This window comes from Amphiura filiformis, chromosome 19, assembly GCF_039555335.1.
Source record: "Amphiura filiformis chromosome 19, Afil_fr2py, whole genome shotgun sequence".
NCBI lineage: Eukaryota > Metazoa > Echinodermata > Ophiuroidea > Amphilepidida > Amphiuridae > Amphiura > Amphiura filiformis.
Genome location: NC_092646.1, coordinates 49,861,323 through 49,886,308, shown reverse-complemented (window position 1 = coordinate 49,886,308; position 24,986 = coordinate 49,861,323). Strand labels below are relative to the sequence as shown.

The window sequence follows — 24,986 nt, the reverse complement described above, 5'->3', positions numbered from 1 at the left end:
TAAACAAAAAAAATGGGTGATGGCAGGTCTGCTTAAGGGGGCTCCGGTCCCCGGACAAGCAGGCGGTTCCTTCGGGACTGCTAAGCGCGTCCAAAGGCTCAGCAGCCAGCGAAAGCACTGACTATACGTCGGAGCAAAGTAGCAGGCAGCAGAGCGGTAACCACCAGCGAAAACCCTAGCGGGTTTTGTAGCAGGAGGATACCAGTCCTCTAGCGAAAATCCTCACGGGTTTTAGCAGGAGGACACCCGCCTGTTGCAGGCATATCACGGGCTCAAACAGCCACAGTAGTAGCCAGCGACGGGCAGCATGCAAGGGTACCCGGGCTTGCCTGGGTTGAACCCTAGCATGCATGGGTTCAGCAGAGACGATACCGCTGCTAACGCTGTGGGTGTAGTCTTAGCAGAACCAACTGGGGTTGTCACACGGCAGCGTTCCATGGCGGGACCGCCGAGTGATACCCTGGGCCCTAGAATAGCTGATGGCTGTCCACAGGGACTGGCTGGCGATTATTCAGGGGTTGGGCTCGCAGTCTCTCACGGGACAGCGACCCAGGTGCATTTGGTGGCAGCTACAAAGACGAGCTACGGCTTGACTTCAGTGGTAGCCGCTATGCACCCGCCCATAGCTGCCGTGAGTGGTCCGCCACACACAGCGACCTTGGGCGAAGCTCTAGAGGGTACAGTAAGTAGCTTGAACAGCCTAGCTGATCAACAACCCACTTATGTCCTCGAGAGCCAGCGGAGCGTGGGTGATCCATTATCGTCAATGGGTCAATTACCCTCTCTTGATCGATCACTGTCAAATCAACAGGGCATAGCTCCATTGATTGACGCTGCCTATTCAGGTGGCGAGGTGATTGATCGGGGGTATGCACGCTCAGCTACCCGTGGTACTAGGCAAGCTCCCTCTAGCCAAGGGACAGCCGGTATGGCGGGTACCCATACACACGGCTTGATCCGCTTGCGGGGAACGCAGTGAGGCATGGGTACAGTGGTACACAGCCGGGAGCCCTCACGGGCACCTACGCTGGAACCACGCATACAGCGGTACACAGCCGGAACCCTCACGGGTACCCACGCTGATACCGCACCGGTACCGCAGCACCGCTTTAGTCGCCACAGTCTCTGTGGCAACAAGGGGAGGCGGTGCTGGTACTGCAGCACCATGAGGTTCCCCTGGTGGCGGATCCTTTCAGGGTCAGCTGCCGGCTGGGTATGCCCGTGGTACCCGCCGCAGGGTGTTTCTTCCACGGCCCAGCACCGTGGCAAGTGTCGCCTAGCGATGGCCACGCAGGCCCATCGGCGGTTGACCAGGCCAGCCGGCAGGGGCTAACCCAGATCTTGATCAGGGTAGGCCCTGCTGCTAGCGCTTAGGACGACGGCTGCGAGAGCATGCGGACCCAGTGGTGCCATGGCGGATACCTCAGGGTCTTGCGGGAGTACTCCCTCTTCTGCTGGCAGGTAGTCGGCGAGCCACACAGTGGTTATGCCTTCTTACCCGCTTTCAGATGCCCGTCCTCAGTTACCGTCATCATCGGAGCATGATACGGTGTCATGATATTAATAGGATTTCCGCGGTGTAACGCGGCGCGTTGTGCGGGGAGCGACGCGGTGAGATTTGCGTTTGAGGAAGAGCTGCGCGAGGGAAAATGAGGAAAAATAATAAGTGGAAGGAATTGGAAAAAAAGAGGAGAGAGGAATAAAAGGACTCCCAAGTCTAAGAATTATGGTAAAACTTCGCCTGATGGTGTGATTTCATAGTTTTATTAAGAAGATAAGCCGGCAGTGCTAGTGAACGTAACATGGTGGCAGCGGAAAAAGTAAATCTACAGGTACGCCATTTCCAAGAAATAGCCTAAGAAAGACTCAAAGAAATCACCAAGAAAACATCAACGAAGTTTTCAAGAAAGAAACTGAAAATTACCAAAGAAAACATCAACGAAGTTTTCAAGAAAGAAACTGAAAATGACCAAAGAAAACATCAACAAAGTTTTCGAATAAAGAAACTGGAAAATCGCCAAAGAAAACATCAACAAAGTTTTCGAAGAACGATACTTGGAAATCGACAACGATATCAATTCAAAGTCGGCAAAGACTAGTTCAACTTTGAAGAAGAAACATTCAGTGAGCTAGCCCCAAGAAGGAAGAAGAAGGAAGAGGACACAGAACTGAAGAACTGTTGTATTAGAAAAAAGAAGAGGACGCAACTGAAGAACTGTTATATTAGAAAAAAGAAGAGGACGCAACTGAAGAACTGTTGTATTGGAAGAAAGAAGAGGACGCAACTGAATAACTGTTGTATATTGGAAGAAAGAAGAGGACGCAAAACGGAATAACTGTTGTATTATTGGAAGAAAGAAGAGGACGAAACTGAATAACTGTTGGATTGGAAGAAAGAAGAGGAACCAGGACTGATTAACTGATGTTCGATTGGAAGAAGAGAAGAAATTACAGAGGAATTACCAAAGACAAAGAAGAAAGAAGATATTAGCATAGAAGAAAGAAGAGAAGAAGATAATGCATATCATCATCGGTAAATATGTACATACAAATTTCACAGATGCTTAGACTAGTAAATTTGTATAGTTAAGACTCGTATTTAGTTCAGGTCGTATCAAAAACAAAACTTGTTGTAGTAATATTAGATCATTTTAAGGAAATTTATACTTCTATAATTTCAGTATATGCATGTGATTTTAAGTCTATGTCTATAACATCAGACAGAGTTCTAAGATCGCACACAAAAATGTCTGTTGTGAGTCAAGAAGTTCAAGAACAGGTGGAAACACCTGAGGGAAATTCTTCATTTGAAATGCAAAAGTTTAAAATGGAGCTGGAGTCAAAAGAACGCATGCAAAAAGCAGAACTGGAATCAAGGGAAAGGCAATTAGAACTGGAATCAAGGGAAAGGATAGAGTTAAAGAAATTGGAAGTACAAGAAAAAACTAGTATTAGTACCATTACTAGTGAAACAAGCAGTAATGTAAGTGGAAATGGGAAATTTGACAGATATAAAGTAAAATTAACCGATGGGCAAGATGTTGATACATTTTTTACTGCATTTGAAAACCATGCTACGCGTGAATGTTGGGAAGAAGATACGTGGGTTAGAAGACTGTCAGAGTGTATGGTGGGTAAAGCGAGGGAGGCCCAAAACAGAATACTAACACCAGGTTATGACTACGAGACCCTGAAGACAACAATATTGAAGGCTTTTCAATTAACACCTGAAGCATATAGAAAAAAATTCAGAAATATAAGGAAATTAGAAACCGAGAGTGTGACCGCATACATTCAAAAACTTACGCACAATTTTGAATGTTGGGTGAAGTATTCCGATGTCAAATCAGATGATGCCGAAAGCATCATAAACCTGATGATTCGAGAACAAATAATGGAAAGAATACCTGCGGATATGAGAAAGTACTTATTAGATAAGGGAATCAAAGATGTTGAAGAGATGGCCAAGGAAGCGGAAGAGTATGCGAGTCACAGAGAAAATTACTGGAAACAAAATCCAAGTTGCCAGTACAAACAGGGATCAAAAGAACCCAGGAAATTTGCTCCAAATCAGCAATCGAGAGCACAACCATATCAAAAACCAAATGTAAATGGTTCAGTAAGCAATGGTGTATATAATACAGGCAAAAATGATAACCAACGTCAACATCAAACGGGTGGTAAAACAAATTTCTACGGAAACCAAAAATATCAAAATAGACAAGAGACTGCACGCACAGGCACAAGAAATGCCGCAAGTATGTACAGATGTGAAATGCCATATGGTGCAAAACAAGAAGCAAATCATGGCCCTCCTAGGAGTTCAAAGGCAAATGAGTTGTTCATTATTGAGGGACAGTAGAAGGAAAAGGGTTGGAATATACCGTGATTCAGGCTGTGAACATACAGTGGTAGATGCAAAATTTGTACCTCAAGAAAACTATTTGCAAGGTCAATACACTTTATTGAAAGGCATAAATGGTGTCGTCACTGCACCGTTAGCTGAAGTAAACATAGATTGTCAAGTAATTTCAGGTAAAGTCAGAGTAGCTGTACTTGAGGGAATTACACACGATGTTTTGCTAGGACAAGACATTGATACATGGTCAGATTGGCTTAATGCAAAACCTATGCTGGTAATGACAAGAGCACAAAAAGCCCGAGAAATTGATAATTTGGTACAAGGTGAGGGAAATTTATGGGTTATGAGAACAACTCTGAAGTTCAAGGTGTAAACAGAACATGTAGGCCTACTTCACAAATGACAACACAACAGTCAGATCAACACGTTAATGATAAACCAACTCAGGTTAATTCAAATGACCATGTACAATCACAGGTAGATGAGCAAGCAAATGTACAGGGTACCAAGAAGCAGGATAAAACTGACAACCTGTTAGTGTTACAAAGTGATGTGCAAGCACTAAAAAAAATGCAAAATGAGGATGATACACTACAAGGTGTACGTGACAATGTGGTGCCAAAATCGGATATCAACAATCACAATGTTTGTTTTTATAAACAGGCAGATATACTGATGAGAAAGTGGGTCCCAAGCAGAAAACAAAAGAGACAGGTAGATGAGCAAATTATTGTACCTAAGCAATATAGGCAGCAACTAATTGAAATTGCACATGATAAGGCAGGGCACATGGGTATAAGGAAAACTACAGACAGAATTACTGCCCATTTCTTTTGGCCAGGTATATTTGCTGAAGTCAGAAATTACTGTCAAAACTGTTCAGAATGTCAGTACAAGTCAATGGTGAAAAACAGACAATTTCTTCAGCCAATGCCAATAATTGACACTCCCTTCAAAAGGGTGGGAATTGACATTGTAGGCCCATTGCCAGTCACTGAAAAGGGGAACAGGTGTATGTTAACAGTATGTGATTATGCCACGAGATACCCAGAAGCCATCCCCTTACCAGATCAGAAGGCTAGCACGGTAGCAAATGCTTTAATCACTGTATTTTCTAGAGTAGGCCTACCATCAGAGATCATTCATGATCAAGGCACAAATTTCATGTCCCACGTAGTCAAAGATATGTGCTCAAGATTAGAATTCAACAAATTCCTACTACACCATATCATCAACAAATGAATGGTATGACTGAAAGGTTCCACGAGACACTAAAGCTCATGATTAAGTCACTAACTGAAGAACAGAAAGTAAATTGGGATGATCAAATACCCCTGTTTCTGTTTTCATACAGAGAGGTGCCATGTGAAGCAACTGGATATTCTCCATTTCACTTACTCTATGGTAGGGAAATTAGGGGACCACTAAGTCTTATTAAGGAGGGATGGCTTGAACAAACCAAAGAACCTCAAAATGTGGCAGAACACCTCCTAGAAATGTCAGCAAATTTAACTAAATGGATGGCAAGTGCCAGGGCAAACAAAGAAATCAGTCAGAAGAAAATGAAATATTATTATGACAAACATGCACAAGACAGGACATATCAGGTAGGGGAGGAAGTATTGGTGTTCTTGCCAGAAGGAGCAGGAAAATTGATTCAAAATGGCAGGGCCCTACAAAATAAGTAAGAAAATTGGGGATGCCAATTATGAAATAATAATGCCTGACAAAAGAAAATCCAAACGAGTCTTACATGCAAACCTCTGCAAAAAATGGTACAGCAGGGAGCATACAGACTATATCTACAACTGTTACTGTGTAACTGGAGTAGTACAAGAAATCGGTGTGGGAAAGTTGAGTGAAGAAGAAGACAATGAGCTAGAAACACAATTTCTAGAAGACAACATTGGTCCCACATACACACAAACACAAACATGGAAAGACACAACTATCTGTGAATCTGTATCACAAATACAGAAAAGGAAATGTCCACTGTTTTAAAAGCTCATAGTAAAGCGTTTTCTGATGTACCAGGTAGAACCAATGTGATCAGTCACACAGTGAAGACAACAAGTGAAGTACCAATTAGACAACGTGCCTATAGGACACCACATGCACTCAAACAAAAGGTGAAAGAGGAACTGGATAGTATGTTGAGGTTGGGTGTAATCAAACCCACCACCAGTGCTTATGCCTCACCTATTGTTGTAGTTGCAAAGCCAAATGGAGACATAAGGTTATGTACAGATTATCGTGCCTTAAACAAAATTACAGAATTTGACCCATATTGCATCCCTAGAATTGACCAAATACTTGATGAAGTTGCAAAAGGAAAGTATATTTCAACACTTGACCTAACAAAGGGTTTTTATCAAGTTCCCTTAGATGAACAGGCAAAGGCTAAATCGGCATTTGTAACACCATTTGGTCAATTTCAGTATAATGTTATGCCATTTGGGATGCAAAATAGTAGTGCAACTTTTCAGAAATTAGTGGACACGGTACTACAAGACTGTTCTGAATTTTGTAAACAATACATAGATGATATCTGTATATATTCAAACACTTGGGAAGAACACCTAGAACACTTAGATGTGGTGCTAGGAAAAATTCAGAATGCAGGTTTAACAATCAAGCCAGCTAAGTCAAAGATAGCTTTTCAACAAGTCACATATCTAGGTCATAAAGTGGGAAATGAGCAAATTGAACCCACTGTAGACAAACTAGAGTCTGTTGAAAAGTTCCCAACTCCCATTACAAAGAAAAATGTAAGGGCATTTCTGGGACTAACTGGATATTACAGGAAATTTGTTCAAGTATGCTGAGATTGCAAAACCACTCATTGATCTTACAAAAAAGAATGTTCCCAATACAGTAGCTTGGAAACCAGACTGCAAAGAAGCATTTATCAAGTTGAAATCAAACCTAACTAGTAAACCAATTCTACGTACACCAGATTTCACGAAGCCATTTATGGTGCAAACAGATGCATCAAAATTTGGAATTGGGTGTGTTTTAAGTCAGATGCATGATAACAGAGATCACCCAATAGTATACTTAAGCAGGAAACTTAAGCCAAATGAAGTCAACTATTCAGTCCCTGAGAAGGAATGTTTAGCGATTGTGTGGTCAATCAACAAACTCAGGTACTATTTATTTGGACAAAAGTTTACAGTTATTACTGACCATCAGGCATTAAAATGGCTTGAAAACACACGAACCACTCACAATAGATTAATGAGATGGTCTTTAATCCTGCAGCAGTTCACTTTCAGCATAGAGTATAGAAAAGGTGTAGCCAATGCAAATGCAGATGGCTTAAGCAGGAGATAAACAGTTAAATAACTGTTCAGATGTATGCTAAAAATGTGCAATTCAAACAGCATAAAACCAGTATAATTGTATAAGGGTCCGTATACATTGTATAAGGCATATTTTAATAATTAGCGTTAAAATGCATCTGTGAAATTTGTGTAAATGTACATATGTTAAAAGAACTTTTGGAGTCATGAAATGAAGATACAATCACAACATAAAATATGTTGTATGTATATAAAAAAAACGAATTTAATTTTATGATAATTATTGTGTCATGCGATCCAAAAGTCTTATCATTGATAAAAGTACTATAGGTTGGTCATGTTTAATACAACCTAAGTATTTTATTTTAATAGCAAGTGGTAGAGAAAAGAGTTACCATAATGAGGAACAATACAGTTTTCCTCAGTATTGTACAAAATGTCAGAAAAAGCTCTGGCTTATTATAATTTCAGCATGTTTATGCATGCACAAGTTGAAGAAGTTGAAAAATGATGCATACAGTTCAATCTTTTATCAATTTGGAAAAAGTCATATTGGCAATTTCAGTTAAATATAATTTTGCTGGAAATTTCTGTAAAAATTTTGATAAGTTGTGTGCACGATCAAGAAGACAAAACTGCACTGCTCACTAAAATTTTCAGATGATTGACACAATCATATAGGAGTTCGGGAGTGTCATGATATTAATAGGATTTCAGCGATGTAACGCGCGTTATCTTGAGGGAGCGACGCGGTGAGATTTATGCGTTTGAGGAAGAGCTGCGCGAGGGAAAATGAGGAAAAATAATAAGTGGAAGAAAATAGAAAAAAAGAGGAGAGAGGAATAAAAGGACTCCCAAGTCTAAGAATTATGGTAAAACTTCGCCTGATGGTGTGATTTCATAGTTTTATTAAGAAGATAAGCCGGCAGTGCTAGTGAACGTAACATACGGATACTGTGGGCGAGGGAAAGGAGTCGGAAGCTGAGTCCGGTAGTGACATCACTACAATCTCCTTCCCCGCTGCCTTGAGGGGAAGCAACAGCACTGATCTTCCTCCGGACACCCCTAAGGGGGAGTCCATGGAGGAGGACCAGGGATCCTTTCAGTAGGATGCTCAGCTGCTGCTTCCTCACAGGGGACGCCTGCACTCTCATTCCCGGCAAACCTCACGGGTAGATATCGTGGGGCTGTCGAGCTCAGTAGAGCTATGGCGCCGCGATGCTGCTTGCACGCTTCCTCTGCGTGTAACGCGGGAGGACCACGGGACCTACCTGAGGGGATCCGAGAGGGACCCAGATGTCGCCAAGCGACGCCAGACAACATCTGAGCTCTTCCATGAGGTGAGCCTATTAGCGGTGCTAACAGCTAGCCTCAACGAGAGCTCCATGGGCCTAGCCCATAGGGTGTCCACTCAGCACCGGGGGGTGGGGCCTGCCACTCCAATCGCTCAACGCGATGGAAAGGCATGGTCCTTTTCTCTTTGGATGCTTCTGCGCCACGGTGGAGGACCGTGCAAAGAAGCTACCAACTGGGAGCACTCTGAAGAAGTCGGAAACTGCCCTTACCATGGGTAGGAGCTCCGACTTCAGCAGGCCGATGCACCACCAACAGTACCCGAGCCCACTACCTCTGCAGCACCCATTTCTGGGAGGCGCAAGGGTAGCACAGGAACAGCTGGCAAGCCCGAAGAAGAGCAAGCGCTCTTCCAAGGGAAGCTAGGCAGAGCATTCCTGGGGGCTCAGCGGTTTTTCCACAGGGGATCTCCCAGTGGGCGACCGCTTATGGCTTTCACCCAGAGGTGGGAAACCATCTCTTTGCGTGCCTGGGTATGGTCAGTGGTGAGTGGGGGTTACAGACTGGCAACCCAGTCTCCCCACATTCGTCTGCACATTTCAGAGGTCCACAGTAGTGCCGTCAGACGGCCCCCAGCGTCGGGCACTACTGACAGGGATCACACAGCTTCTCACGAAGCGGGCGATTGTCCCGGTCTACCCCCGTTCTACGGGTGATCTTGGAGCCATTGGCTCCAAGGAAGACCGGCGACGGGAGCCCCATCCGGAACCGCAGGCTGTTGAACACGTTCTTCAGGCCCAAGAGGTTCAGAATGGGGACTCTCGCCTCGGTGCTAGCCTGCCCCATCAGGGGCATGGGAACACATCGCTAGATCTCTCGGACGCCTATCTGCATGTGCCAAGCGCCTCTCCAGAGCGGAGGCATCTGCGCTTCTGGGTACCGGATCAAAATTACCAGTTTTGATACCGCCATCCGCCTGTCCATCTCTCCCAGGGTGTTTAACACTCTTGGTCAGAGCGGTGGCAGCGTACCTGAAGCACAGGGGTGTCAACATCAGTTGCTACCTGGACGTTTGGCTCATATACGGACGCACTCCACTGAAGACTACGGGTCTCATGGGGTTGATAGTCCGTGGGGTGCGGGACCCTGGATTTTTGATCAGCTCAAAAAGTCCAGCGTGGTCCCGACGCAGACACCACTATTTGTAGGGGCCCAGATCACCCTCACGGAGGGGTTCGCGGTGCTCTCACCCGAGCGGGTGGCGAACATGGTGCGGTGTGCCTGACTCTTGGCGAGTCTCGGGCAAAACCCGCTGTGGCATGGATGAAGGTGGTAGGCCTAATGGCCAGTATGGTAGACCTCGTACTATACTGCCGTTTCTACGTTAGGCTTACCCAACTACACCTTCTAGCCTGCTTGCAGGCCCAGTCGTCACCAATATCCCTCGCGGTTCCGTTGTCGGAGATCGCGAGAGGAACTCTGGTGGTGGACCCATCAGCCCAATTTGACCCAGGGTGTCAGGTTTCCTGCACCCCCGGTCTGTCACGTAGGGACGACCATAGCGTCCAAACGGGGCTGGGGGGTCCACATCCACGGAGACTCTGTCTCGGGCCTATGGGGGCCATAGAGACAGAGTTTCACATCAACCTCCTTCGCTTACGAGGAGGTGATCGTGGAATCACATACCGTTGTCCTGACGGATAACACAACCGTGGTAGCCTACCCCAACAGACAAGGGACTCCGGGCCACCACGATTGAGCCTGCATGCACGACACCTGATAGGGTGGTGCAAGTTCAGGCAGATTACGATGAGAGTGATACACATCGCGAGCGTCACCAGCATCCTCGCGCACAATCTGTCACGAGGAAGGGTGTCGGGACCAGCAGAATGGTCCCTTGCTCCGCAGGTCGCTCAGACGATCTTCAAGGGGATGTACCACCCCTCGAAAGATCTGTTTGCATCTCATCGCAATCATCCACTGCCGGTGTACTGCTCAAGGGTCGCGGACCCCAAGCATTCACCGTGGGACGCTCTGTCCATAGACTGGGGAGGATGACAGCTTATGCAGTCCCTCCGATCTCACTACTCATGAGGGTGGTGGCCAAGATCGGGTGGGAAGACTGCATTGTCATTCTGCTAGCGGCAAGGCCGCTGGCACTCCCAGTACCAGATCTACTCCGGATGCCCGGAGCGGAGGTACCAGTCTATCACTAGAGCACCTGCAGTTAGCTGCATGGCCCTTACCAGGAACGCAGCAGCGAGGGATACTTTTCGTCAGAAGCTGTTTTTTTCTCATCGCCGGGCTAGGCGGAAGTCTACCCTCCGTGACGTATAGCCAGAGTCTGGCTCCATACTACGCTTGGTGCAATGAGACAAATAGCTCTCCCGCTAGAGCCTCTGTGCTGCTAGTTCCGGAGTTTCTGACAGAAAAGTTCCAAGCAAGACTTCAGCGGGCCACTGGGGCCAGCTATAAGTCAGCTGTCCTCTCCATTCACCGAGGTTTGAGGACGGTCGACTATCATAGCCGATGGTTACCTTATTAGTCTACGCCTCGACGGTATGTTCAACGAAAGTGTCTACCAAAAAGGAAAGTGATCCTCCTAAGGGATCCCAACACAGTCTTAGATTACTTTAAGGGTCACCTTTTGACCTTCCGTCAAAAGCGACGCTTAAATACGTAACTCTCAAGATGGCTTTCCGGTTTGGCGTTGGCTTCGGGCCGGCGGTGCTGAGTTGCACACGGTCTCGAGGTTAGCTTCCGTGTTCACAAACACTGGAGCGACACTGTTTCGGGCGCTCTGTTCTCGTGACTACTGAACGGGCGCGGTGCATACCGACATTCGTCCCTCTCCAATCCCCAGGGTTGGGCAAGGTTGGCTGAAGCCAAAGATAGGCTGGGGTGTCCGATAAGGCGCTGCAGCACTATTTCTTCCGAACACAAGCCTTGCGAGGGACTCACGACCGCATTCATCACCCTTACAGAGTTTTCGGTCCAGCCGCTGTCGCAATGGCTGGTCCAGGTGTTGGTGGGGTCCGGGGATCGCGAAGGTTTCGCGCCCCACGACCCACTCGACACGAGCTATCTCATCATCTTGGGTATACCGTTCGGTTGTCCCTTGAGGAGATCTAGTAGGCGGTGTCCGGAAGCCACCTTCGCCCTTCTCTACGATACTTCCGTTTCGTTAGTAATCAGAGACGGGCGGAGGTTTACCGGGACATTGTTCGGGCGATCATAATACGGTGGTGTACGGGTACCAGGTTTTCAGACTATACAGAATACTCAGCATGGTAAGAACCAGTGTCGCTATTCTTAACCACCAATCTTATTAAGTAAGGAGGTTTATGTCTGTGATCGCGTGGTCTTTTTTGTTTTCCCGACCGTTGGGGGAAAATATTTTCTGACCTCGCGAAAACCATCGTTACCCGCTCCCGATCCCTGATCAGATGCTGACCAATCTTGTACCTCCATCCGTCGGTTACTTGCTAGATCGATCTTTCAGATGTTGCTGCAAGAAGTATCTTAATCAACATCGGAAGCGGTAAGATCGACCGGTGTACTGAGTCTAGTCCCAAACAAAAATGTTTGGTAGACTCATAACCGGTGCGATCTTACCTTCCGATGTTGATTATCCCGGACCCCGGCCACCCCCTACAAGTTTGGTCCGAGTAGGGGATCCCAAGTCGGATAAGGGACGATCATATGGTGTGACGTCACCTTTTGGGTGAGTCCACCGGGGATCGGGGGTTTTGTTATTTATTCATTTATGTGGGACAAAATGACTATTGGTTTTTCCGCATCTCGGGATCGATGCAAGAAGTATCTTAATCAACATCGGAAAGGTAAGATCGCACCGGTTATGAGTCTACCAAACATTTTTGTTTGGGACTAATTTGATAGTGAAATGGGTAAGTGAAGGGTTGTTTGCAGTGTAAATAGTGGGGCTCTGGTTGTGACTTTCACTTCTGAATTACATTTTAGACTCCACCATACATGTATGTCAGTCATTCAGGAGGAAAATGGAGGGGGGGGGGCAGGGCACTCTTGTATAAATGATTTTTAATACACAATGCGTAACCAAAAAACGTGTGGAAAGGGAATTTTTTTCAGTGTTGGATGAGTGCTTGATACTTTATGGGGTTCAAAAAACATTGAATTCCCACATCACAGAAACTTTTCCTCTTTTCTGACAGTTAAAACCATATTATAACATTTTCATATAAAATAGATTAGCATTTCTTTGCCATAAAAAAGTTAACTTTTACTGTCAGTGAGCCGAACAACTAAGGCAAAGCAAAGAAAATTGTAGTTTACTATCAGCCCCGATGTTGCCAATATGTATCACTCCTTCGATCGTGTTATGGTACGATCATTTGTTGTGTAGAGCACTGTCCCGCACGCCATGTACGTAAGCTGACTGTTATGAACATTGTGTATGAGTTTGATCAATAATTCCATCGTAATAATAAATGACAGTTCCTGGGTTTTATTCAAAATCTCAGATTTTGACAAAACTACAGCACCTAGAGTCTTTGATTTTTGCAGGGTATGTTGGTTAAAATAAATACAATATAATCGTGTAAAAAAAGAATAAAAAAAAATATTGAGGGCATCCTCCTCAGCAGATGTTATAATATGGCTTTAATGGTCCATGTATTTTACTTGTAGGCAGGGTTATAGCTAGCCCAATTTGAGTGCCGGGTAATTTTACTATCCAATTAGAGCGCTGGCTCGGGGTACGATCTTTTTAGTGAACGCGAGTTATCTGGGAATAGGCTCTGGGGTATCACCCCTAATTTTTTTTTTTTTTGCTCTTCTTATGATGAAAAATCATTTACTAAAAAAAAAATTAAATAAAATTTTTTTTTTTTTTAATTAATTAATTTTTTTTTTGTGCCGGGCGGACAGCGCCCACCGTAGCTATAACCCTGCAGTTGTAGGGGTAGACTTCAGAAGCTGCAATGTTTGAAATTGTTTAGGGTGTCAAAAACTTGTCTAGTTGTCAAATTTTGAAGGAAAGCACACAAAAAATTTGGGGTAATTTTACTCATGAACAGAGGGAAAGGGGTGTTTCGAAACAAATTTGGTCACACGCTGAGGGAAACTAGTACTAGAAGGCTCTTTGGAAACATTGGCATTATGGAAGGGGCCTACAGTAGGTAGGTTATTTTTCAAAACTTATTCAAACATATAGTAATGAACCACTGAGCACAAAATGTTACAGACCTCATACATACAAGTACACCTGCAAAGACAACATCACCAATCACATCATCAAGGTATACTATATTTTCCAAGCATTGACCATGATTTTTTTTTGATGGAGGGGGGAGTGGCAATCTGGGTCAGGCCTATTTTAAGGGTTGGTCCAGACTCGATCTAGTATGTGGTCTAGTAATACCAAATATAAGATACTCAGGCCCGTACGCAGGATTTGAAAAAGTGGACTTTTTTTCGAGGCGATTTTGTGAAAAGTGGACAGAATTAGGATATTTTTTGTCCAAAAAAGCGTAAGAAATCTTGATTTTTTTTTTTGTTCGCTACGCTTGCAAATGTTGGGACTTTTTGTATACTTTTCCAAATTTGGGGGGGGGGGTGGTGCATCGTTGCACCCCCCGGCATACGGGCCTGACGGTAATAGACTAGACAACCCTAGGTAATAAAATGACGAAGATGAAATCGCTGTTAGTAATATTGTGTCAGTTTGGATCCTGGACATTTGTTACATAAGGGGAACAGGCAAGTAGAGGCTGACACCTGTATACTGTACTATTATTAAATGTAAGCCTAGCTGGGATCAGGGCTTCTTGGCAGTAGGCCTAATTGCAAATAGACAAGGAAGTGAAAGTATTTGGCTGGTACAACATATCATTCAATCCCAAAGAAATAGTGCAAGTACTGTAGCCAATATATCTGAGCAGGGATGAGATCTCTGAGTGAGTGCTAGCTATGGTACACCAGAAAATCAAATGATCCCATGATGCATTGCATGAAATTGAGCTAGATACTGTAAAAGGGGATATTTTCACGATTCAGAGAGACATTTTCACGAATGTTATTTTCGCGATTGCCAAGTCCTGCGCTATAATAGTAACACATTGTTGCATATATTCGCGAGGTGTTCACGGTTGGAGCTCCAAATCGCGAAATTCATGAAAATTAAACCCCGCAAAAATGTCCCCTTTATTTAATTGAGTGCATTGCTCATACATGTAGAACAGGGGTAGCACTAAAACTAAACACTCCAGAGTCCACAGGGACCCCCGAACTTGCAGTAAATTTAAAAGTAGGGGGTCCGGAGTAGAGTTTGGTAAATCCGAGTTGCACAAATGCAGCATTTATAGTATGTCTGCAATAGCGCTAGATTGAAAAACTGGGGGTCTGCAGGGACCCCTGAACTTGCAGAAAATTTAAAAACAGGGGGTCCGAACTCCATTTTGGTGGTTCCGGGACCCCAAAAAGCAACTTAGCGCTACCCCTGATGTAGAACATCAACAAATATTACTATGGATAGTACATGTATTAGAATGTCTTGAAAGAAATAAATTTTTGAAATGTCCATAAAATTTAGAATAAATAAATTATTATGGAAATTTAATATTTATTTTTTTATTTTTTATTTTTTTGAATCCCACCAGCTCCAAGTGAAATGGCCCTGTTTACAATGATCTGTGATGCGATGGATGCATTCCGGATGACACTTTGCATCGAGAACCACCCAACCTAAGATCCGCAAAAAGTTTTTTGCAAGTCAGTGCATGCAGGGAAGGCACAATACTCTATGAGTACTAGCCAAGGCCTTTAAATATAATACTTTGGTTGAAAATAAAAGATTATTTTATTGTGGGTAACTTTTTGAAGTGTGTCATAACGCATCAATAGGAAACCTGTCAATGTTTTGACTCTTTGCTACCGTATTTATCTAGGTGAGAAAGTAGTCACTTAATTGCTTACTTATGCATAGAATTGAGTCAAAACTGTTGTTACTTTGTGATTTTATTTATTTAGGGTTGAAATGGTATGTTGGCTGAGTGAGAGAAGAGTGGTAGTTATGTCAGGTGACCTGAATGTTATAGAAGTTAACCTGCCAGATTCTATTAACCCTAATATAGGGCCTTTAACAGACCGTAGCAATCCAAAGCTATCCAAAAACCATGCTATATCATAGACCCTGGCTATATCCAGAGAACTGCTATAAAACCAGTGACCGCTCCCCTTCGGATTGAGTGGTCACTGCATGGGTTTTACTTTTAGCGGTTCTTGGTGTAAAGTGTCAGGGGTGGATCCAGGAATTTTCAATAGAGGGAGCGCCGAGCCACCGCCACAAAAAATCAGTCACCGCTCTGCAAAAATACACAAGAGTCAGACGGCGATCTGCAAAAAATAGAGGGGGGCGCGCCGGATGCGCCCCCTCTAAATCCGCCCCTGAGTGTGTTGAAAAGGATAGGCCCAGTAGGACTAGGTTCTATTTTGGTAAATATCTGCTGATTGATTCTCATAACGATTCAAAGTTGATTCTTGCATCCTGCACATTTTCAAAGTCTACCAGTATCGTGGGAAAGAATCAATTGATTGATTGATTTGCAAGAATCGAAGGTTGGCAAGATTGATTCTTTTATGAATTTAACCCCACATTGGCAATCCAGGGGCATATAAACTTGCAAATTGTGTCATGGAAAGAAAATTGCCTCTTCAGATGTTGTGGAATAGAAGCACACTTGTTATGGAAAATAGATAAAAACATCTCTTGAAAGAGCCTGCTGAGGGGCAAGGGTGGGGGAATGATATTGAAAGTGGGTTTGGGGGCAATCTTGGTATCATTCCAGTGAAGGGGCGGGTGTTTATTTATTTATTTTATTTATTTATTCTTTCTTTAGGCAGGGTAGCCCTTCAATGCTAATACACTGATTTCCAAGGATGCCCTGCAATAATTTGTACATTACATGTATATCGTTTGGTAGACAGGTAAATTACATGTATTTACAAGGTGAACATTTTTGGTTTTTTACGCACCTGGGAAAATGATTACCGTATTTCGTCAAATAGTCGCCCCCCCTCAAATAAACACCCCCACCACTTTTTTCAACCAAGATGTTTAAAAAATGCCGATATTTCCATGCTATCTTGTGTAGTAAGCTTACCAAGTTGTCCATATGGTCGTAAATTGCGTCAATAATTGGCGAAAATCTGGATTGGAAACCTGGAAGTGAACCAGAAGTCAGTGTTTCTAGTTCATAGTTCGTCATTTTAGCGTGAGTTTTAAGTTTTCCTACTGATTTTAATGGGAATTATCGTTCTAAATTTGACCTTGAATAAACGCCCCCCCCTTGGGAAAATGTAACGCCCCCGGGGGCGTTTATTTGACGAAATACGGTATATGATTCTGTTATTAGATCTAGAGAACTTATCTGAATTTGTATAATTTACTGGCCTGATATTATATTGCCTATCCATATTCCAAGGTCCTGTCTAAAAGTTGCCTCATTTGGTAGCTGCATCTCCTTTGGGCAATGACGGACGCTGATATTTTACAAAAGTTTGCATTGTAGCGTGCAAATTTATATTATCTGTCAACTGAACAACAAAATGTATGTATCTAATTAAAATGTCATCTTTATTTTCTTTTTGTAGATTGTGGAGCTATGCGAACAGCGAGAGTGGGTCATTTTGGTCGTAGCCAGTTCTACTTTGCGCTCAAGTTGATCGCCATGGCACAAAATGGATTGCCACTTCCGCCCTCTATTGACAAAATCAATACAGGTATGAATCATGGGTAGAAACACACAGACATAAATATACATACTCAAGATGCACCGTCACACACTTCTAAGGTGTAATCACTGGGAAACAGGGATGTGATAAATCACAGGATGATAAATAACATGATATGATAGAGTTTTGACTATCCAACAGTATACACACACATTGGGCTATTCACTATTCTAGTTGAAATCAATACTGGCCTACACCTTATCAGGGGCTGTCTTTTGGAATGTGCAGGAGAGCATTAAATAGCTCTTCTGGAGCCTTCATGAGCTGTGTAGAGCCTTTACAATAAAATGTAAGGAGAGAATGGTCAACTAAGGAGAGCTAAAATCACTCTCCTATATCAGATTTAAGGAGAGCAGTAGAGAGTGATTGCTCTCGCTCTCCTTAAAAGGCAGCCCTGCCATCTATGCTATGGAAGACATGACCTTAATTTGTACAGGGAGTGTGAATTTCAAATGGAGTTACCAGAATGGGCGACTCCTTTAATTTTGATTCCTACACCCCTGTGTAGGAAATTAAGGTCATGTCTTCCAGAGGGGGTATGGATTACAACTGGAATTGCCTGGAAGTTTGGACTCGCCCTACACTGACAACAGCGGCCATTGCAATGTAGCTATAGACGCATATGCACTCCCACCCCCACAGATACACACACCCCCTCACCCCCACACACATACACCCTTCCTAATTTTGATCATTACAACCTTATTGCCCAGCAATTTGTATTCCAGTTTCAGTAATGACATATTGAATGTGGGGAATGTGTTCCTAACCAGTCAACAAAATAGTTGTTGTTTGGTAATAATTATTGAAGTGTAGCAAAATGTATAGGCTCTGTACAACAGAATCTATTCAATCACAAAAACTTTTTGTTCCTGTAGGCGACAAAAAAAACCCCAAAACACCGTTCTACGGACCCAACCAACCGACTAGACTTTCTGTTTTAGGATTTTTGGTTTATTTTATAATTTGCTGTATGCATGTAAAATCAGCTGAATTTGGTCCAAAAGCAGATTGAATTTGACAGCAATTGCTGTATGCATATAAAATTAGCTGTTTTGGGCAAAAAGTTATTTATTTTAACTGAAAAAAACAAGAGCGAAAAAAATTGTAAATAAAATTGCAATTTATTTAAAGGTTTTGTTTTTAGCCGCTATCGTCTCATATATTAAACATGTATCATCATTTTTGGTGTAAAACAAGTTGGCTTTGCCTAGTTGTTTTACTCAAAATAATGATTCACCTGTGTTATACAGGCTGAGTCAAAAAGAAGTAAACTCATGTTTGAGGGGCTGTAACTTGATATCTGCAAGGAATCTGCTAAAACTAAAACTACCACTGGAAAGAGCAAATTCTACACGTCTAAATAAAAAAAAGAATTGTTGCAATTGTTCACAGCAAATTGAAGTTATACTCATTTGAATACAATCACCCATTTTTGTAGCTGCACACGGCTGATTGATTTTCATCCATTACAATTTCGACGAATCAGCAAAGTGCTAACAGGATTTATTGTTGAAAAGACAACTTTTGCTTTTAATTGATATTCAATACAATTCCATAACGGTACTATAGTTTGTAGGGATACCAATTCAAGTCTTTACGAACGATCCGGCAGAAGCTTTATTGGGGAATGTTGGGTAAAGGATTGAGCTGATCTTTGGTCTTCCTGTAACGCATGTCTAACTCTAGCAATGTTCACTTGTAATCTAGCAGTTTGTGGTCTGCCTGAAGCTTCTGGCTGTCTGTTCCTTGGTGTCCCATGCACATTGAGCTTGTTTACATTCTTATATACTGCTCCCTAATACATGAAACCCGGTTAGCTGTAGGAAATTGGAGCGAAAAAGGCGCTGAACTAGTTTCATGATACTTCGTCGACAGAAACGCATGCGCTCCCGTCTGCGTGTAAATTGTGGTGCCATGTTGTCATTTGGCCCGTTTTATCATAATGTAGTGCAATGAGGTAAAATTCATATTGAAAAGAGCCCTTTAACATGTAGGAATTATTGATCGAAACCACACCTGCCACAGAACTTTATTTGCATTTGAATGCCAATCAATATAATAGGTAGGCCCCTACTTGGAAAGTGAAACCGTGTGCAGCTACAAAAATGGATGGTTGTATTCACATGAGTATAACTTGAGTTTGCTGTGAGCAATTGCAACAATTTGTTTTTTATTTAAACGTGTAGAATTTGCTCTTTCCAGTGGTATTTTAATTTTTAGCAGATTCATTACAGATCTTGAGGTACAGCCTCTCAAACATGAGTTTACTTCTTTTTGACTCAGCCTGTATGAGACGATAGATGCACAACATTGGCTAAAAACAATACATTTATTCTCTATTTCCGTGCTATTCGCGGTCGAACAGGAAGTAGCAAATTTTTAACCCCACGAAAATATTTATTACACATAGTATTAGTACTTAATATGAATATAATTTATTTGGAAACATGAATTAAACACCCACTAAACTGTCCAGAATTGATAAAATATCCCAATGTAGGGTAAATTCTCATTGACCATTGAAAAGTTCTAGGAAACCCTATTTCCATATAAGTACTGCAAGGTCAGGATCATCAGGAAACCTTCAAATTGACCTAAATGTACAACTTGTAAACATCCTATATTGGCTGAGAAAATACTGAATTTGTAGTAAAATACTACTACTATAATGATAGACAAAGATAAAAAGACTAGTTTCGTCTGGCGTCATCTGTCAATCAAACTCCGAGCACGGTTTGTTTACAAGTGTCGTGATGATATGAGTTGCTGAACACGGCGGTAAAACCGGGCGCCTTATTGTTAATTTTGCACCTTTTAACATACAAACCATCTCAAAAGTTAGGTCTTAATAGTAGGAAACTTTTTTTTGGTGAAGGCACCATGTCCACAATGCCTAGAAAAGTTGCCTTTTGCCTTGTAAGAGTACGTATTTTTCGCCATTCACTGCTATTCCTTTTCTCCGAGCGGCACCAGCCAGATGAATCGACCGTCCTTATCGGCGCTATTAGCCAATCAAGGATCGTAGAGAATTTGATTGACAGTGACGTCAGACGCAAACTAGTCTTCTTATCTTTGTCTTTCATTATAGTATATGTGTCCTGTTCCGAGCTCAATAAAATACATTTAGTTTGAACAGGCTTTCTCAATAAGATTATGTGAAGTGCCTCTTTCTAAAGAAGTTTTAACCCTAAAGTGCCACTATAATTTAAACTGAGGGAATGTTGCATTTAAAAGCATGTAAAACAGGGTCCTAATTGGCATCATGTGCGCTACTCAGGATCCTGAGGTGCACCACAAGTGCAACAAGTGATACAGATTTATTAATATATTTCATACACAAGAAAAAATCCCATGATTTTTGTTATTTTTGTAACAAAAGTTTTTGAAAATACAAGCAAATATAAATGCATCAACCTGCAAGAAAAATGAACGCGTCCTGAAGCACTGCGAGTGTGTGCCTGTGCATTGTACACGTACAATGCATGATTCGCATTTTGTCTAGAACATTTGCTCTGATTGGTTCTCGCTATCTAAGAGTGTATAAACCTTGAATAATAAGTAGGTCTGATAAACATCAGTACCAATTCAATAACTGATCCATTAATCGGTTCAGTCTTGATTAAAATTGATTCTCACAAATTTCATATGGCGAGACTCTAGTGAGAATGAACTGATCGTCGTAACTTGCTTGAATGAGAATGGGTGATTTAGGAAGAATCAAAGTGGTGTGATTCAATTTGCCGTAGAAGTGATGATGTAACAGGAACTACCATAGCAATAGGTTAAAACATTTGTTGAATATGTCTCACTGGCACTACTACCTTTGCTTTGAACCATGGATGTCAAAGAACAGGGATTAACAACTGGATCGTAATTCTATAGGATATTAACATCTTGCTAATCACTTGTTACACCAGTTAAGATTAGTATCGATAGTACTTAGCGATATTGTATTCAATATATGATTGCAGATATACGCAGGTGATGAGTGCAACCTGCTTGTAGTGCAGGGCGATATATTCAAAAATTGTTTTCACCTGTTGCTATGGCAGTTAAAACAGGGCATTAGCCAGGATTTGAAGGTAGGGCATCCAATACAGTCTGGGAATCTGGAAGAGCGCCGCCAACGGCTGTAATCCAGCTATTCACCAAACCAGGAAGTAAATAAGCTAAACAAAATGGCGCCCATCGAAGGTCGTACATATGCGAAAACGCATCATGAAGTGCCTTTTTATAGGCATTTAGAGGCTCCTAACAGTGGTTTGTAACATTCAACATGATTGTATATAATCGCAATTTTAAGGCTTTTTTTTTCATTTTGTAGGCCATCCATTCTTGTGACAGGCCGTCCAAATGATGGCCGGACGGGTCTCTAGCTAAAGCTTTGGTAGTTAATCCTGTTACATCATCACATCTATGGCGAATTATCTGATTCTTGCCAAATTTGAAGCCCTGCTAAGAGCCTTTACAGCTATGAGAAACCAAAGCCTACTTGTTGGATTTTAACAAGCTGTAATCCATAGGCTATATAGCTGTATGTTAGCAATGAAGGAAGTTATCATCTATCACTAATTGACTTGAGTGTCTCTTCAGTTTATAAACACACTTGATTTTATGAGTCATATTATCAATGATGCCATAAATGAATAGCATCCGAACTCACTAGGCTTGTACATTTGTATGCAGGTACAATGTCTAAGTGCATGATGAATGTTTAATAAAAATACACTTGTATGTAGGCCCTACAGGTATCCCCTGGTATTTTCTGGCATTGGCAGTGCTGTAAGATTCGAGACGACTGAACTCTGACTCAGTATCAAAGTCCATATTTTCAAGGAGTCTGACACATCTGCCTGCCCAAGACTTGGAGATAGAGAGAAGATGCAATCTTGCATTTCTCACTGTGAATCTCACTTTTTAGTTCTTTTCTCGCTTTTAAAAGATCAATTTCTTCTAAAGAAAAACTGTTTCTGTGTCGGATATGCAGAATTCGAAAGCCATTACAGTACAATTGAATAAGCTTAAAGTTTGACCTGATTTTCAGCCTGAGTTTGCAAAATGATCCATTTTCTGGCACATCCAAGCATTTAGTATATGGTCGAATCCAACGAAAAGTGTACACGGCATGTTCAGGGCCATAACTTAGGTAGGTTTGGTAAAAAATGTGCATTACCTCCGAATACATGTTAAAAGCTGTGTCATTTCCACAAAGTGAGAGAATAGTAAACAATAGTTAAGCAATAGGTGCAGGGTAATACACTCTTTATTTCTACCAAGTTTCAATAGCCTGCGTTTAAATATTTCTGAGATGTCAACAATAAAAGCAAGTATATTCGTAGGTAAATTTCGGTAACCGAATGTTACCTACGAATACAATTTGATATCATGACAGTATTGTGAAACACCGCCATTCATGCCAATGCCCATATTGGTACATAACGAAGGCCTGTACATGTATGTTTGCTATCAAATCATGTGTCAATGAAAGTTGCGAATTCACATACATGCCCACCATGCAAAACTGAATTTGGCTTAATTGTTGAAAAATATGTACTGAAATAGACGACGGTCTGCTCATTTGAAAGAAAAATCAGATTCAAAGAAGATTAGAAGGGACAAATACTTGGATTTGTCAACTGTCATGTGTGCTTCATTTTTGGCTCTGAGCGAAGCTAAAAGGGCCTAACTGATCATAACAATTAGAGAGCCAATTCGAGGCGTTGGTTTTTATGCTAAGGATGTTTGTCTGTTTGATATTTGGTCTTGAAATTTGTTTCTAAATTTTGCTTATTTATTATTTAATCGATTGCACTCCAGGTAGATTTCAAATACTGTCGATAAAATATGATTTTTTGGTAAAAAAGCCACGATGAACGAAAGTTGTTTTGTGGTACCCCGTGTGCTAGAGATTATTTTGGTCTGTATAATTTAAGTTGCGTAAAAGTGACGGAAACCAACGGAGGGTAATTTCTTAAGATTCAGTTCAGATTCAGAAGTTATTTACTATTTCATAACTTTTCTTAACTATTTCTTTACAATTTAAATAAAGAAATAGTTGAGGAATGTCAAAAATGGTCAAGAACATGTCTGAATCTTGAATAAATCTGAACTAATGAATCGGGTAAATGAATTTCCTAGTGGACTATTTTTCCTTGCGCAAGTGCACATATTTTTGTGACCTCAATTTTTGTGCAAAACACGGACCGAAAGTCATGAAAAATGTTCGTATTTCATCACACTCATTGTAGTTTTGTTAGAATATAGTTTTAAAAAGTCAATTTAATCATATTGTGGACATGATTCTGAGGGAAAATTATATTTTCAATGAGATTTTACTTTACCCCACTTCGCAATATTGAACAATTTCCGTATTTTTCCATAGCAAAAACAGTCTAAATAAATGATGTTCCACTTTGCACAACAATTTTATACTTCAGAATATCAAAGATTGATATGTTTTCTCTTGAAAAACAACATGGTTTTTAGGCCAGGACTTCTTAAGAAATTCAAGACCAAGGTTTATTTGATCGATGTTACGTCGATGGTCCCCGATCTCGCCATGATTTTGGCAGCTTGCTTTATGTTTACAATCAGGAGGTCATGACCTATGGCGTATTGATCGATTCTGATCTGTTCTGATTGGATGGTCTCAAGGTCGCCACAGTTATGAATGAATACTAGTAATTCACAAGGTCATTAGGGGGGGGGGGGTGGCAGTAATAGAAAGGTCAAAATAATGTGAACATAATAATGTACATAATAATAATAATAATTGAATTCAAATGTGACTGAAATTAGTGGTTTCAGAAATCATTGATTGCAAGTTGCAAAGTTTAATCTTAACATTGGAGTCAAATTTTTGGATGGTCATTTCGGTGTCATCTGAGGTCAAATTAGTAAAAACTGTCATATGGGCATGAAACTTGGTAGGTTCAGTCAGCGCAAAATATGGTAATTAAGTACCTAATTTGCATAATTTATGCGTAATAAGCAATTACCTTGTGAACAGATTATCTGGAGATCCGTATGGGGTAGGGCCTACGGTAACGTAACTTGGTGGGGATGTTCCAGATGTACTCGCCCTGATTAGATTATCAGCGCAAAATATGCTAATTAAGTACCTAATTTGCATAATTTATGCGTATTTGATGCGTATCAAGCAAAAAAACCCTTGTGAACAGCTTATCTGGAGATCCGTATGGGGTACAGTGACGTAACTTGGTGGGGAGTAAGCGTGGTCAGATGTTCTCGACCTGATTAGATTTTCAGCGCAAAATATGCTAATTAAGTACCTAATTTGCATAATTTTAAATGCGTATTTGATGCATATCAAGCAAAAAACCCTTGTGAACACCTTATCTGGAGATCCGTATGGGGTACAGTGACGTAACTTGGTGAGGCGTAGCGGGGCCAGAGGTTCTCGACCTGATTAGCTTTTGAGCGTAAAATATGGTAATTAAGTACCTAATTTGCATAATATATGCTTAATAAGCAAAATACCTTGTGAACAGATTATCTGGAGATCCGTATGGGGTACAGTGACGTAACTTGGTGGGGAGTTGCGTGGCCAGAGGTTCTCGACCTGATTAGATTTTCAGCGCAACATACTTTATCCAATTTCGTGAGGTCAAAGGTCACATAAAAGGTCAAAGGTCAACTGAGGTCACCAAATCTTTTAATAATTAATTTTCAACTGTGCATCACATATCCAAATAACAGCTTGATCGGTCATGTAATTAAGGAAATATCACGAC

At 41.8% G+C, this 24,986-nt stretch overlaps 1 protein-coding gene across 6 annotated transcripts in view; it reads left to right on the top strand.

The window, feature by feature from the left end:
- LOC140141429 (ralBP1-associated Eps domain-containing protein 1-like) overlaps window positions 1–24,986 on the top strand; it is a 91,632-nt gene that overhangs the window by 12,226 nt on the left and 54,420 nt on the right. For all 6 annotated transcript variants that reach the window (XM_072163281.1, XM_072163280.1, XM_072163283.1 and 3 more), the window contains exon 2: window positions 17,089–17,217. In XM_072163281.1, the coding sequence (XP_072019382.1) occupies window positions 17,100–17,217 (118 nt within the window). In that variant the 5' untranslated portion in view covers window positions 17,089–17,099. The remainder of the gene's footprint in view (window positions 1–17,088; window positions 17,218–24,986) is intronic.